The following is a 17,710-nucleotide window of genomic DNA, read 5'->3' on the forward strand; positions in this document are numbered from 1 at the left end:
ATTCAAAGTCTTTGTCGATTTCCAGATAAACACGGCATTTCTATCACAACCACCACCACCCCATAAAAAGATTCTATATAGCAGACAAGTGATATTGATGATTTTACCAAACTCACATAATAAACCCATAATGGCGACGAGAACTCCATTGTCTACGATAGCACTTGCGTTTGATGATTTATCGCAGTCGTTGGAGTGTCGAGCCAAGGAGGAAGGGTTCCGGTTGGACGAGTTGTGTCATGCGTGTTCTCTAGTTTCTGTTCTTTTTAATTCTCTCGGCCTCGCCTTCAGATTCGCCGAGATGGAGTATGTGGCCAAGGTTCACTTCCCTTTTAGATCCCATTGATATTTACCGATAAACCCAGGTTTAATTCAGTTGATTTATGCACTTCGACATCCATTGATTAATGCTTGTGATCCAGGTAGGTAATCTTGCTGAAGCATCGAGGAGATTCGGCACTATAGAAAATATACTCGATGTAGACGTTGCTAATGGGACGGTGAAGAAACAAAGAAGCCATTCGCGTGATCTGCGTCGAGTTAGACAGGGTCTTGACCTCATCCGAGCCTTGTTTGAAGAATTCCTGTCATCCAAGTATGCTATATCCCCCCTACCCCTGCCTTTTAATTGCACTTTCTTCTTGTATTTACATTTTGTGTCTATGATTCCAGGGATTATTCATTGAGAAATGCAGCTTCAACGGCTTATGCTCAAGTATGTGCACCGTATCACACGTGGGCTGTAAGGACGGCTGTTTCTGCCGGAATGCATACCCTTCCCACAAGGGAACAACTTTTGCAGAAACTCAACGAAACAGGTACTGATGAAATCTGAATCCATGGTTTTTTCTTAATGTGAAATCTCAGACATACTTATTGCACCGTACGACGTTGTGATTGGCAGATCATTCAGCGAAGAATAAGATGAAAAGGTATATCAGAGCTTCAGGCCAAGTCATAGATTACATCGATAAGCTTTATATTTCCAGAAAGATCAGCTTGGACTGGTGAATTCTTTAACTGGGAAATTTAATATGTAGGTGCGGGAAAAAATAATTTCAGATAAAAATAATACTAATCTTTTTGTTTAATTAAATTGCAGGCTTGATAAAGTTTAGTATTAATAAATGATTTAAATAAAATAATTTTGAATCGGACCGGCCAATCTGTCGATGACTTGGATTCATCTCCTTTGCGCTAATTATATATAATTAATTCACAGCATTATATTAGTTTGTTATTGAGGCGGCGAATCATGACGTTGTCGTAGCAACGTGGCGACCTACTGGTTTGCCTCGTCACAAGAGTTCCACCGTAGGGGTTTGTGTCTACTTGTATTGTATTTGCTTTTCTTTCTTTTGCTTGAGGAGGGGCGGCCGTGATGGGACTTGTCCCCTAATTTAACCTTTTTTTTATTCTCTCACTATTGTCAAAAAGGATACGATAAACGTTACGGACTTTCCCATATCAATAGTGGATGCTGCCGCTGGTACCGTTTTCTCATTCAATGTAAAAGCCGGACTTGTTATATTATTAATAACAGTTGCACAACCTATCTTATTTCTCTTTATTTTTTGAATTAAAAATATTTCATTTATAGAGAGATGAATTTTTATTATCAAATTAAAATATTTTATTTATGGAAAGATTAATTTTTATTTTCAAAAGATTGAAAATAATTGTACTTATTAAATGAGTTGATCGTTAGTTAAACAGTGTTTAACTCGTGTTCGTTAGAAAAAAATATTGTTTGACTCAATTCATTATCCATTAAAACTCGTTAAATTTTACTTGTCTCGTTACTCATTAAGCATATAATATTTTTTAGTAAGATAATTAAAACTTTTTTTTTGGATGTAGTAAATTAATAATTAATAATTTAATATTTTTTTATTTATTAGGAAATTAATAGATTAGTAAGATTTATTAATTAATAATTTAATATATTTTTTATTATCTATTAGTAAATTAAATTTTATTATTTAGATTTTTAATAGTATTTAAGGTAATTAGTAAAAAAATTATAAATATATTAACGAATTGCTCGTGAACTTATTGAGTCGAGTTGGACCTTATTCGACTCAATTCATTAAGGTCTTGAGTTAAGTTCGAATTCGAGTCAAGTCAACACAAGTCGATCATTTATCAAGTCGAGTTCAAACAACTCATGAGTTGCTCAATTCATTAAGCATTCCTAGTTGAAAGTCTTTCAATAATATATATATATATATATATATATATGATGTATTGAGATATTGTTTTATTTGTTATTTAAATATTATATAAAATAATACTTTTTTAAATTTTTTATATTTTTGTTGAAGTTATATATATATATAGAAAGTTGTTAGTTTTATTGAAATAAAAAATATTTAGAATTACAACGAAGGTTTGCAATAATAATCATAAACTAAACATATAATTGGACATTTTCCTGAACCCATTAATAAAATAAACTAATCACTTGAGATCATAAAGGACCATACAAAGAAAATGTTAAAAATTCAGACAAAAGATATATACGAATAGATCTGACTATATTAGCAAACGAACCCTAAAATAAGATCAAACTATTGAAAGACGACTGACAAACCGCAAATCAAAATGAAGCGACGTGAGAAAACTATCCACAAACGTAAACCACATATCAAAATTCAATAAGAGAGTCCAAAGAAGGAAAGATCAACCAGATAATAAATAAGTGTCATTTTGATCAGTCGTGACAATGTCAATTTCAACCCTGAAAAAAGATAAACGATAATAACAACCAAAAGATTGCTAATGTGCTAAAAATATAAAAAAACGTGTCATAAAAATAAATAAAATCTTATTACAAAGATAATGCTTTTTTCGTAGTTATGTTCCTCATTATTCACCCATTGAATTTGTACAACATATAATTGGACATTTTCCTAAACCCATTAATAAAATAAACTAATTACTTGAGATCATAAAGGATCATACAAATAAAATGTTAAAAACTCAGACAAAAGATATATACGAATAAATCTGACTATATTAGCAAACGAACCCTAAAATAAGATCAAACTATTGAAAGATGACTGACAAACCGCAAATCAAAATGAAGCGACGTGAGAAAACTATCCACAAACGTAAACCACATATCAAAATTCAATAAGAGAGTCCAAAGCAGGAAAGAACAACCAGATAATAAATAATTGTCATTTTGATCAGTCGTGACATTGTCAATTTCAACCCTGAAAAAAGATAAACGATAATAACAACCAAAAGATTACTAATATGCTAAAAATATAAGAAAACGTATCATAAAAATAATAGATAAAAGTGTTCAATACGACCCCCAAGCCTTTTCGACTTAGAACAGATGTATGCATATTTTATTGAGTAGATATTCTTGAAATGAAAAGAGGCATAAATTGTTTCCATGTTATCTCACAATTTTCTGTCTGTTCAGGAAAGAGGAATTTTTTTTATCGAGTGGATAGGAAAATGACACGTATCGATCTTTTATTGGTATAAAATTCTTATTGAAATTATTTTTTTTTAAAAAGTTTGATATGTCAATTCAACTTCATTATATATTAGTGACGTGGATATGCTACGTCATTATTTGTGTTCACTTGTGCTTACTTAGTCAGCTGGAGTCGTTGACCGTCAGTTGACTAACGATTTCTATCGAACGAGGAACTTTTGAATCAGAATTAAACGTTGTGGGTTCAAATATTCTAAAAAACAATAAGGACAAATTTACATATACTGACATATTTATTTGCATTATGCCTTTAATTTATTAGTTAAAAATCATTATAATCTATTATTATTATTTTAATCATGATAGTTGAAAAAACGTTACATGTGTGGATATAGTCTATAACACAAATATTTAATATATTTTTTAATAAAAAACAGTTTATATTTATTTAATTTATATTCATAAATATAATTTCTGGGGGTTGTTGTAACACGGATACAATGAAGATTAGGTTGGTTTTGAGAGCATGTGGATAGTGGGACGGTGAAAGTTTTAATATAGTGGGTATGGGGACGACATTGATTTTAAATTTTGTACATACACCGGGTCAACCCATTTAAATATTAAGATTGAAAATGATGAAAGTGTTTTGGAACATTACTGATTTCATTTTAGTGCTATTAAATAATTTAAATTTATACAAATTAGATTTGATGACTCAATCTTTAATGTAATTTTCGGATAACAAAGTTATAGTAACTATTATTAGAATGGAGTGTGTATGTTTTATTAATAATATGTGTAATTAGTTCGAATTTCGAATCGGAAAGATTCTTACTAGATTTGATTTTATAGAGCTATTTTTTTGGAAAAAAAATTAGATTCAGATCAAGTTACGCCATATTTTATGGATGATAAGATCGGGTCATATTTAGATTTAGGATTGAAAATCTCTTACAACATTTGACCTTATTTTTATTTAATTCGCATTTAAAGATAATTGTAATATTACTAATCTATGTATATATATTATCATATATATAAGATAAGATATTTTTATCTTAAAAATTAGATCGAATATATTTTTTAAAAATCTTTATTAAGTGACAATAAAAAATATAATATTTTTTTAATAATAAAAGATATAATAGATTTTTAAAATTAATACATAAAAATAATATTTTAATGAATTATAATGAAACAAACATTAGATTTAACCCAATCTATGTACACCTGTATGTAATCCATTATTGATGGTATGTGATTATTTTTTGAACTAAAAATGGTATAGAATTTTGAATCTAAGGATAATCTAAAGCCGAAAACTTTGAAATATATATTTTCTCCGGTGACAGTCTTAATATACAGTTAAAAATAGGTTTTATCAATTTTATTATTATTTTTTAATAAAACCGAATTTTTTTTATCTAAAATATTATTATTTCTACCGTTTTTATTATTATTGTTAGCTACTGATATTAGTAAATGCGGTAGAAAAATTGATAAAAAATAATGTTTTATATAGCGCTTTATCGGATGTATTACCAAAATCAGTAAAATGCTCAATAATAATAAAATTAGTAAAAATAATAATTTTTTAGATAATTTTTTACCGATTTTATTAAAAAATAATAACAAAATCAATAACATATTTTTTAACCGTATATTAAGACTGATTCACGTTATAATTTCCTTATTCTCATATAATAAACAAAATTCGAAAATAGAAAGTAAGTCAAATCTGACAACTGGCAAGTCCGATTATACCTTTAATAGAGCGCCAGTTACGGGCTCCACTTTTCTTCTTTCCCTCAACTTGTTTTTTGTCCTCTTCTTCACCCTTAATTCCACATGTGATGGATACATGTAAAGGAATAAAAAAAATTCACAAATTATATATATTCCTCGGGTTAATATTTAATTAAATTAAATCTATTACAAAGTAATATATATTTTAAATATTTTAATTATTTGATAATAAATATTTAATTACTTTTATAATTATTGGTGTTTAAACTTATAATCTCTAAAAATAATAACAAAATATCTTTGAGGTAAGTTGATTTATGTATTATTTTGTCACTTATTTACTTTTAATTGAAAAAAGCATATCAATTATGTACTTTTATTTATAGGTGATAATATCATTTATTACATGTCATATAAAGTGACTCAAAATTTTATTTTAAAAGAATCAAATATCAAAATAAAATAAAAAATTTCCTTAAAATATTAAATTTTTTGAAAGATAGAAAGTATGATTTTTTTTTTGTTTAAATAGATTTCTGTTTGCATATAAGGACTATAACAACAATTAAACCATTTAAATCAAGGTCCATGAACCATGACCTATACCTCCCATTAGATTGCTTCTAATATCACATTTTTATTAGTAAGAGTTAATTGCATTACAGGTCATGAAGTTGTGAGTTTCATTTTATATTGATTATCAAATCTTTAAGTGTTATAATCTTATTCCTAAATTATGATTTTCATTTTAAATTAATACTCAAACTTTTGAATATTTCAATTTCATTCACAAATCACGATTCTCATTCTAAATTGATCCTTAAACTTTTGAATCTTCTAATTTCATCACCAATTTCATCCAAATTTAAAATTAATTTTAACCATAGTTTAACATTTTTTTCTCAAAAATATAACAATATAGCTTGACCTAACAATTTGATTAACATGAGATGTGATTAGTGTATATCAATAGTTTAAGAAGAAATTGGAATGCTAAACAATATGGGTATCAATTTAAAATGAATACCATAGTTTGGGGATGAAATTCAATTATTCAAAAGTTTAAGGACTATTTTATAATGAGATTCATAATTTGAGAATAAATTTGAAATATTCAAGATTTAAACATTAATTTAGAAATAGAATCATAATTTGAGAATGTGTAATCCAATTAACTTTATTAATAGACATTATTATGTATTTTAAAGGTTATCTTAATTTTCATTAAATTAGAAAGAAATTATAATTTAAGAATCAAATCCGATAATAAATATTAAAATAAAAAAGTATTTATAAAAAAATAAATTAAAAAGTGATATAGTTTCTAGGTGAATTCCAGTATTAAGTGAAAAAGAAATAAAAAATCCCCGTAAATCCAAAATCTGAACAAGGGTATTTTAGTAATTAGAAAATTTCTTATTGATTTCCTCGTTGTCATCCTCATACACGCAATCTTGACCGTCGATTCTCAATCTCCAAAAAAACCCTACCTAATATAAATCTTCAAATTCCCTCCCACGCTCACCATTTTCTCTCCCTCGAATTTTGAAACCCTTTTCTAAAATTCCCATATTTCCCTTGGAAACGTCCTTTTTTTCTTTCTTTCCCGGTGCTTCCGATGGACGGATTCGCAGTGGCCTCAACGTATTTTCCGTCATCGACTACGACGGCGTATGTGAGCTGGGAGGAGGTGAATGTTTTAAGCGATAAAGGAAGGAGGGAGGTTCATTATTATTTGAAGAGAAGAGATGGCGTTTCAGATCTGGCTGTCATAGGGAGAGAGAAGAGCTTGAGGCACATGTCTTATCATTTCGCTATTCAGAACCGCTCCCTTTTCTTCTCTTCGACTTCCTTCTACAAGCTTAAGTCTCGCCGGGAGGTTGTCTATTGGCTTAATTCCGTCGTTCTGGTAATTATTGCTTCGAAAATTCTCTCTGTTCGTATATTAGATTTTGGTAGTTTTTGGAGATTGTGTTTTTTTAGGGGAGTGCATTGTGCTCAAATTTTCTTTGGGCTTATGCTAGATCTTGGCGTTTAGGTTTAATATTGATAAGATCTGATTTGAGTTTATTAGTTATTTTTCCCTTCCTAAAATATCAGCTTTTCACTATACTCTTAATTAATTGAATTGTATCTAATTTTCAGTACGGGCTGATAATCCAGCCTTTTTTGGCCTTTCCCAAAACAATATTTTTTTGTTCAATTTTTTAATCCGAAGTTTGGCTGGATTTTTTTTGCCTGATGCAATGAATTTGCCGGCCTGGGATTTGTTTGAACTAGTTTTATTCTCTCTCTCTCTCTCTCTCTCTCTCTCTCTATATATATATATATATATATATATATATATATATATATATATATACATATATTGTAATTTTCTCTTTTATAATTACCCCTTTATGCAGAGTGATTTTAAACATAACCCGTTTTCTTTTGCAAAAAAAAAAAGTAATGTGGGCTTTTCTTTTGAGCTCCTTATTTTGGCTAAGGTTTTGATTTTTTTGATTGGCGTGGGTTTCTTTTGGATCCTCTCAGTATTGTAAATATTAATTGTCTAGAATCTGGTCCGCAGGATTGTTAATTCAATTTTTAAGAGTCGATTGAGAGCATCACGGTTTTTACGCCCTCAAATATCTAGGTCAACATCTTTCATGACCAAACATTTTTTATTTCTACAAACAAGTTTCATATCCACAGAAATCGGCTGCTAATTAATATTGGATATGAAAAATTATATAAGAGCTCTCATTGTTGAGTGCATCTGATTTTCTTTTTACCCTTTCTCCAGTACACACGTTTTATTGTAATCATGTCTGTTATTGCTTTTCCCCTGAGTCACTTTTCTTATTTGAGTCATCTTAACGGAATGGAATATTTGTGTAACTTTTCCTAATTGGTGTTTAAAATTTACAGGTTCCCCCTCTCGTTTGTCGTACTGTTCGGTTGATGGCATTTGGAGTGGAAAAAATGAGAAAAGTATGGAATTTGGTGCCGCCAAGGTATGGATTGTATTTTGAGTACTTGGGCATCTTTTTGTTTTCTAATTTTTCATTTATCAATATTCTGAAATTTTCTTCCTATAGGATCTTCAATCAAAGAAGCTCGTCCAATACTCTAAAGAAGTTTTATGGTTAGGTTCTTCATGGACATGCAAGAGAAAAAAGAAACACTATCAGTCTTTCTGTAAGAACGGCGTAATAATTTCGGTGAGTAATTGTCTTTATCAGCCCTCCCTTTTGTGCATTGTGGTTTATGGTTTTTTTTGCAGTTTACAACTTTATCATCTAGCTCATTTTTGGCCCTTTGTGTCCCATTCCTCCAAATCTTCTCAGGTTCACAACTTTGTTTATGTCTTAGCTGAGGAGGATAAACGACTTGTTGCCTATTTGGAAGATTTATATGAGACTCTAGAGGCACAAGATGGTTGTTGTTCGATGGTTTCACAAAATTGACGAGGTTGATATTGACTTTGGTCAAAATTATAATAGCAGAGAAATTTTCTTTTCTCCTTGTCTTCAAGATCTCAGTATTGAATGCATTGATGGATTGGCTACAGTCCTTGGTCCTGTGCATTTTAAGAAATTTTTGAATGAGGCGAAGCATACCCTGCTGGAGCCATTTGTATGCTGTAAGCAATTTGAAAATGATGATTTTAAGCCTTTTGACGTGTCTCAACTGAAGGGGTATTGGAAACAAGAAATACTTAGAAATATGTATAGTCTTTCTCCTTTGAATGATTGTGCATCTCGTCAGCACTTTGCTGATGAACAGAAGACAGGTTGGGATGTTGATGATAGTGTTGGGATCAGGCCCAGAAAGAGATATCGCCAATCAAAAGATGATGATGTTTTGCACTTACATTTTAGCGGCAATAGAGAGTCAATTGAAGTATGCCGTGCAGATCTGCAAGATGTTCAGAACAGTAAAAAGGGAAACACGTCTTTCAGTGTCCAGGCTGATGAGGCTAAGCAATATTCCTCCCTGCATTTAATGGTAGGTTCGCAGGTAGAAGTGTTAGCTCAAGATAGTGGCTTGAAAGGGTGTTGGTTTAGAGCTCAGATAATCAAGAAGCACAAAAACAAGGTGAAGGTGCAATACCAAGACATTCAGGATGTAGATGATGAAGCTAACAAATTAGAGGTATTTTGTGCTCTATTTTTAATTTGTGGAATTGAAAGTGTGCGCTAATAATGTAACTCATATTCATAGTCTTTTCTTTTGTAATTGTTTAATGATCATTAATGTTTTAACGTTATAGGAATGGATTTTGGCATCTAAGGTTGCTAGTCCTGATGAATTGGGTGTTCGTATTTCTGGTCGGACAACTATTCGACCTCCTCCTCAGTATACTAAGGACAGTGTTTCATGTATTGTTGTTGGTTCTGTTGTTGATGTCTGGTGGCATGATGGGTGGTGGGAAGGCCTTGTTATTCACAAGGATTCAGAAGATAAATTTTGTGTTCATTTCCCAGGTTTGTTAATGCTTTAATTCTAAATGTAAATGTTTGTTTTTTCATGGTCATGAATGGTGAAATAGGTTTTTGATTTTTTTTATTTCCAATTCTGACGTATATTATTTGCAGGAGAGAAGCGGGAATCAGTCTTTGACATTGGTGATATTAGACAATCTCAGGAATGGGCAGGAAATCGGTGGATAAATATGAAGGAAAGGTGTGATCTTGTGGGTATCGTGCTCCGGGCAGGAAAGCAAAATGCAAGCAACTCCAATGATTCCAATTTTGACAAAAACACCATTTGTTGTGATGGTGGAATTATTGTTAAGGATGCGACTGATTGTAACGACTCTCCTGGTGAACCGGGAAATGATGGTGCAAAAGATGAGAGTATTGTTACAGATCTTTCAAAGGATGATTGGCTTTCCCAGTTGAAATGGAAGTCATCTAGGAAGAGAAAACGAGCGACTTCGACCCATGTACGGAAACTGAATTGCAGTCGGAATCTCCACAAAAGAACTGTGCGGTCAGTTTCTTCGGAACATTTTTTGATCCCCGCATCCTTGAAAGTCGATAATGATAACTGCAAGTACATAGGTGTTCCCTTATTCAGTTCTTCAGTAGTGCCGCCTCTAACGAACTTGGTTATGACTAGGTGATTGACTGTTGTCATTGTAGTGGAGTTTGCTGCTTTCTGTTTTGTTTGAAGTTTTCATTTTGAGAAGTCCATGGCATCCATCTCCTTGGTTTTCTTGTATGTAACTTTTAACCCATGGGTGGGCTCTAAGCTTAAAGAGTCCTGCAAAATTCAGGTCCAGTGTAGGATGGCAATATAATAACCTGCTAGAGTCTCTTAACTTAGCAAGCCTCACTTAATTTAGGATGTTTGCAGGAAGATTTCTGCTTCGATTGTATTCTGTTTATTTGTTTCTGGTAATAAAAGTTTTCCATTATTTTCTTCCTTCCACTATCCAACGGTGAGCTGTTCATACCACTTTTTGTTTGGTTCAATTATAGGATATTGGCCATGGTTCCCTCTTCTTCGGAACGACATAGTTGGCATAACCATGGTAGGTCCAGTGGTAAACGACTTGGTTTGTCATTGTCACACTATCAAGGTGTTCGATAAATTTCTGATTTCATACGCTTTTGTTGGTAAATTTGAATCTAATATTTATTTAATAAAATATTCATTTAAATGAACAAAAGTAGGAGAAAGGAGATTGGGCATTTTGGGCGAACATCACCCTAAATTTTGGTATCTTGTCTTATTCAGAATCCTACCTCCTTAGAGGTTTCTTTAGAGAGGGTCGTACCTAATTTAACTATGACAAGATGGATTAAATGAACTAAAAAGTTGGATATGGATTTGAGTTTGTCCCATAAGCAACTTTGTTAAAACATAATTATTACAGATGGCGATTTTTCAGTGAATAAATAGAAATGAAAAAGGTAAGATGTGGGGACACCACTCTCTGTGATTTGAGGGCATCTTTCAACTAAAAATGAAAAAGACCTTTCCTTTTCCTCTCGATTCCCTGTTTACCAGCTTAAGATGCTCTTTCTTCATCCTCAAAAGTGGTATTGTTCTACGAATAGCTCAGTTTCAACAGGAGGCAAGTGGTGCAGTGCTTTCAGCTTGAGATCGAACCCTTTTTTCTTCTGTATGAAGTCCTTTAACAGGTAAAGAAGCCATGGTTCTTCTTAGTCAGGCGCACACGAAAGAGGCCAGAAGAGCTAAATTCAACAACCCAAAGAGCTTCTTCCTTCCAGGAACTAGCCTTGCCTCCGTAGAATCCTTATCCATGCCTCTTGTTTGTACTCTCTCTCTCTCTCTCTCTCTCTCTCTCTGTACGTGTCATTTCCGGTTGCCTTTCAGTGAAGTGATCTTTAACAGTTTCTGGTGTATTTTGTTTCTTTTTGCTGGAACCGCAGGTCCACGAAGTTGTTATTTCAGCAGATATTAGATGTGCAGTGTGTCAAAAGAAAATTGCAGACATAATCTCAAGAATGAATGGTGTATATGTTTTTCATCATTATCTTATGACTCTGGCCAAGATTTTATTATATATGCTTCATCCAATGAAATTTTCAAAGATCAACAATGAGATGAGATTTAGCTGTGTTAATACATGATTCCGCAGCATTGACCAGTTCCTAATTTTGTTTCTTCTTAGCAGAACAGATTTTGTTTTGATAAATGTGTTGGAGAATAAGGTAACACTCACTTGCACGTACCCCAAGTTGGCTTCAACCCAAGTTCCTGTTGTTTACAGGAAGCCTCTCAGCACAATGGCCGTCATCAAGAAGTTCTTCCGATCTTCCGGACGATGATTACCGATAGACTATCATCAGAATGCAACATAATTCTTCATATTACGGTTGCTTGTTCATATACCGTTTGTTGTAAGATGATTTTGTTCCTAGTTTTTGTACCTAGAAACACTGTGCATGTTGGATGTGTGAAGTTATCAGCCAAATTCTTGATCTTTGCTATATATTTTGTCGAGTATTCTTGTTCGACACATTTTCAGATATGATACGAAGGGAATGCCCCTGCCAAACCCGAATCAGGGTAAACCTGTTTCAAATGTATATTTCCTATTATTTTTTCTTGCCTTTCGGGTAAACTAAATCAAGCTAATTGATGCTTAAATATAATGCAAAAGGATACCTTTTTGAACAAGAAAAGGGTAGTTTAGAATCCTGTACAGAGTAAACGTACATGAAAAGGATTCTATTTAAGGTCACGGTTCAATTAACCGAATGGAGTACCCCTTTTGCTGGTTTATGCAGAGAATCAGATTCCAAAATCAAACAAATGGTGTTCCAATGAGAGAATCAAGTTATATCCCTTGAATTCCTCTAATTTCTACGATAAAAAACCTAAATTTCCAATCATTAATCTCAATTATCTTTTGATCTGTTCCAAATCTTCATGTCGGGAAGGGCAAGTTTCAAGGCAGCGTCTTCAATATTGCCCATTTTTTTCTCATTTCCCGCTTAATTTTAAAGCTTTATACATGATTTAAGTTATAAATTTCATGCCTTTAAGTCTAATTTAAACCTATTAACTCTTAGCTCATACTAATGATCACCTCAATATATTTGAAAGATTTTTTTTTGAAAAATGGTACTTTGTATTAAAAGTCGTTACAAAGTACACCACCTCAAGGACCTCATTAAAAATCCTCTCTAACCCTAATTGGAGGAAAAAGAGTGAACCTTAAGGTGGTAGAGATGAATAACACATGAGCTTCTTACTATACACAATCCACATCCCAACCCTATGAAAATATCGAAACCAGCTTATAACAAACGAGAATACAAACCAATGGAAAGGTTGAGATCTAAGACTGGAACAATAGCAGACACCTGATCGAATGAAGGGACAACATCTGGACGAGCCAGCAAACACAACTCAAATTTAATCGGGCCAAGCACTAAGAAGCGGACCATCGATCTTTTGAATCTGAACCGGTAAGGAATAAAAGGCCTGAAACATACAGCATTCAAGTGCTAACGTTATATCAAATAGACAGAACAAACAGCTGCTAGCAAGCCTTCCAGAAAATATAACTCCCAGAATGTAAAAACTGCCAATAATCTCGTGTACAACAAGGCAAACTGGCATACACTAGACTGGAGTAACGTCAGACAACATGCGTTGCAAGATTTGTAATACGGTAAATGACGCCAGACAGAATAGTGATTATCCTGCAGGCTAACTCCAACAGATGATTCACAAAAGAGAATTCGTCCAAAAAACAAGAGAAAAAGTCTATAGGGTTTAATAAAATATTATAAAATCAAAACAATCTCAAAATCAGTCCACAAGCCGGACTGTTATAGCCAAAAATCGTCTTTATTCGAATTTTGCCAAAAATAGCAAAATCCCGAAAATCACTCTAAATTGAAATTCGAAATAAAATAAGCAATCTCCAAAAATCCAGCCTAAATCGGATTAAATTGACTTTCTAATTGACAATCGAAATATTACCATAAATAGTAAAAAATCTAAATCTAGTGATTCGGAGGGAAAACGGCAGAATTTGAGGTTGAAAAAAGGTCACATGGAGCATAGCTCATGTGGAGAGCGTGCGCGTCGAAAAGAGCTTTCCGGATTGGGGTCTTATGCGCGATTCTGACACCTGTAGCCAAAGTTATGGCCAAAAGACTGAAACATACTCAAAACGACCCCAATGAGGAACATGTCACAATCAATTCCCGCCTTTGCGCTAATCTGTCAATTCATGGTATCTCAACGCCATCAAGGTGCAATCTGACAGCTCATCATCATCTGTCTCGGATTCCCCTACATCAGTAAACCAGGTATAGAAACAAATAAAATCTTGAGCAGCAAATCAAAGGATGGCAAAGAACTGGCGCGAGATAAAAATGCAACAGGAAATGTCATTAAACACAGCCAAAGATAATGGATTATGGACATCGCACAAAATCTATCACATGAGGCACTAGAGACGGCCATAAATTATTAGCCCAGAACCCAACCTGCAGTAAAACCAAGTTAAAGGTCTGATCGACTAAGAATGATGCTCCATTGAACGTAGACTTGTTTCTACTCAACCAAATATGCCAAATAAAACCGAAGAAGCCAAGAATCCAAAGGCACCTAACTTTCCTTCTAATGTACTGAGACGACCATATCTCTAATAGTTGTTTAACGTCCAAGGGAAAAGTTATCCAAACTTTCCATGCAAAACACCACCTTTGCCACACTTGCCAAACAACAATGACATAACACATGGATAACATCTTCCGTGTGATCTTTACAAAAAAGGCATAGGGGCTGGACGCTACCAGTAACCCCTCTCTTGATCAATTTAGTCGCAACCGACAACCTATTATAAACCGCTTTCCAAACAAAAGCAGCCACTTTTGGAGGAACAAATTTATTCCATACTTTATTCCATATAGGATCTTTAATCTTACCGACCGATGCCACCTTAATGCAAAAGTCACTAGAATTATATATACCATTAGAGAAGCATCTAACCACTTTAATTTATCAGACCCAGGGTAAGCTGAAATACCGCTATTAATAACTTGGTAAAATTGCTCCCAAATCGGAATTTCCCATGAGAACATCCCACGTCTCAACTGAATCCTCCATATCCATGAACCGTTCACCCATCTCCCGAAATCACTAATCTTGCCATGCTTTTTAATGGTCACCCCATACATTATAGGAAAAGTAACTTTCAAAGAACATACTTCAGTCCAATGATCCGACCAAAAATCAATTCTTGAACCATTCCCCATAACACACCAAACATCTACTTGGAATTCATCATCATTCGACAACAACAAGCGAACTATCTCGTGCCACAGCCCATTCGAGTAACGGCCGCTAATACCTTTAGGTAAGATCTCAACCGGATCATACTTATACTTAGCAACAATAATCTTTTTCCAAAGGCTATCGATATCGTCACTAAAACGCCAAATCCATTTATTCAACAAAGCTCGATTTCTAACTTTAACATCAAAGAAACCAAGACCACCATCAGATTTCGGACCACTAACCAAATCCAACTTAATCCAATGAATACCTCTATCAGACTTCACATTTCACAGAAATCTAACTATACATTTATTAATCATCTCTGCTATGGATTTTGGCATAGAAAATAACGACATGTAATAAATCGGTAAATTTACCAACATAGATTTAATCAATGTAATTCTTCCCCCAAAAGAGAGAACCTTACCTTTCCACCTTTGTAGACGAGATATGACTTTCTCCACAATAGGTTGCCACATCAGTTTAAGGTTTTTTTTAAGCCTAATGGCAGTCCCAAATACATCGTAGGCAACTTTGCCCAATCACACAACATCGAGTCAGCCCACCCTTTAACTTTGCAATCATCCACATTAATACCAAATAATTTCGTCTTCCGCATATTTAATTTCAAAAAAGCAGCGACCTCGAAGATTCTTAGAACACGAAACAAATTGTGTATCTTATCTTCTTTGGCTACCGAAAACAAAATTAAATCATCAACGAATTGAATGTGGGAGATACTAACTCTTCTCCCAATATGCACCCCTTGACACACATCGATATCAACCGTTTTCTTCAATAATCCGCTAAGCACCTTGCCCACAACATTAAATAAAAACGGAGATAGCAGACAGCCTTGCCTAAGTCCCCTTTTGATTGAAAAATATTTCGACGGACATCCGTAAACCAAAACAACAATCATAGGCGTCGAGATGCACAAATAAATCCAATACCTCCATCTTTTACTAAATCTCATTTTCTTAAAGGTCATATTCAAGAAATCCCAGCCAACTGTGTCTTATGCTTTGCTAAAATCTGCTTTCACCATGATTGCTTCACTTTTATTTTTTTTAGATCGTCAACAATCTCATTCGCAATCAAAGAACAATATAAAATCTGTTTACCAGCCATGAAGGCAAACTGGTTCTCACCAACTACTTCGTTAATGCAAGACACCGATCTCTTCGCCAATAAACGCGCCACAATTTTATAAATACTCTCCACTAATGAAATAGGTCTGAAATCTTCCGGATAGACAGCTTGTATTTTCTTCGGAATGAGAGCAATAAACGATTTATTAAAGGAGAGATCTTCAATATTACCCCAATAAAAATCATTCATAAACTTCATAACGTCGACTTTAATGTCCTCTCAAAATTTATTGAAAAAATCCAGGCTAAACCCATCCAGACCGGGAGCTCTCGAGCCATCCGAAGAATTAATAGTTAACCAAACCTCCTCTTCTGAGAAAGGGCTTTCAATCCATCTTCTCGTGGCAGAACTTATCCTTTTAAACGGTGACGTTCTTCAGTTTTTGTTCTTCTTAATTGCGTGTTAGCAGCTCTGTTGCATGGTGATGAGGGTTGACATAGACTGCCATGGCTGTTTCAGGAAACAAAGAACCCTTCTTAATATGAAAGGTAAAAATCTCGATTGACCAACCTTAAATCATTTCTGGGCCATTTTTCTATCGTGAATTTGACAATCTTTGTCTGCTTTAAAATTAAACAATCAATTTGATAAAAAAAGTTAAACATTTGAAATTAACGAAAAATATAATTTAAGTACTTATGTTTTTTAATTAATTACCCAAAGTATTCATGGATTAATTGTATGTTAACAAATTCCCGAATGATTGCAATCTCTAGGCTCAAGCTGCAAAGCCCAAAGGTGAAACAAGCCTGGTAAGTGTTGAACAAATGCCTCACCCAATTTAAACAAAAGAAGCCCAACGTTTTGCAATCGACAGAAGTATCTTCTTCCTTGTTCTGTATTTGGATTTTGGAGTTGGACAAAAGATACTATTTTCTATTCACCGTCTCTTTCCTTCATTACGATTGATGCCAACTTTCTTGCCCTTTAATCGTCGGCAGTGCCTTGCGGTAGTTAACATCCGTGCCTAACAACAGGCTTCCTTACAGGTAGCAAGAACCTTCCTGACCTTGCCCCACATGTCCATTACTTGCTTAATAAAAACGAAAAAGAAAAAAGTAAAAGCAAAAGAAAAAAAAAGGCTGAAACTTTACACTAAAACCAAATCCCATCGCCTTCTAAAAGGACGACGTTTCCAGTGCGCTCTGTCCACTTGTAAATCCTGATAAGGTTATGTAACATCGCTACTCGATTGTTCACTCTTACTCTAGAACACGCGGCAACGGGTTTTCATATATTACCATGTGACCCCGCTAAAACATATTAATTAATTTATTTCTGTTTTCATCACTTAATTTTATTGTATTATTGATTTAGTCCCTCCTTGATGAATAATTAATAACATTATAGTAAGTCATTTACAATCTGTTTGATATAATGTAATTGATTTTTTAGAAAATGATTTATTGAATTATTTGAAAAGTGATTTACATTATATCTTTTGGAAACAATTTATATGAATTATTTTATGGTGTTTGAACGATATTGTACAAATTATTATTTAAAACTTTCTTTTCTTTTATAATTTTTCTAAATTTTACTTTCGAGATTCCATTTTGATAATTCGATGTTGATGTATTTTCTTTCAAATTTAAA

General features: G+C 33.3%; 1 protein-coding gene, 1 long non-coding RNA gene and 1 pseudogene across 2 annotated transcripts; all 3 read left to right on the top strand.

Moving 5' to 3' along the window:
• The first annotated feature begins 17 nt into the window (after positions 1-17).
• On the top strand, positions 18-1,091 carry LOC120193353 (ACD11 homolog protein-like). The gene is made up of 4 exons (XM_039195864.1): positions 18-319; positions 423-595; positions 673-818; positions 905-1,091. The coding sequence occupies exons 1-4, from the start codon at positions 98-100 to the stop codon at positions 1,009-1,011; spliced, it is 648 nt and encodes a 215-aa protein (XP_039051795.1). The 5' UTR covers positions 18-97; the 3' UTR covers positions 1,012-1,091.
• A 6,731-nt stretch (positions 1,092-7,822) lies between these two features.
• Positions 7,823-10,619, top strand: LOC120193351 (annotated as a pseudogene).
• A 269-nt stretch (positions 10,620-10,888) lies between these two features.
• On the top strand, positions 10,889-12,026 carry LOC120193354. Its single transcript, XR_005522857.1, has 3 exons — positions 10,889-11,471; positions 11,593-11,674; positions 11,838-12,026. It is a non-coding gene; the product is annotated as an uncharacterized LOC120193354 (long non-coding RNA).
• Positions 12,027-17,710: the final 5,684 nt, after the last annotated feature.

Source organism: Hibiscus syriacus, unplaced genomic scaffold (genome assembly GCF_006381635.1).
Source record: "Hibiscus syriacus cultivar Baekdansim isolate YM2019G1 unplaced genomic scaffold, ASM638163v2 tig00116995_pilon, whole genome shotgun sequence".
Classification (NCBI taxonomy): domain Eukaryota; kingdom Viridiplantae; phylum Streptophyta; class Magnoliopsida; order Malvales; family Malvaceae; genus Hibiscus; species Hibiscus syriacus.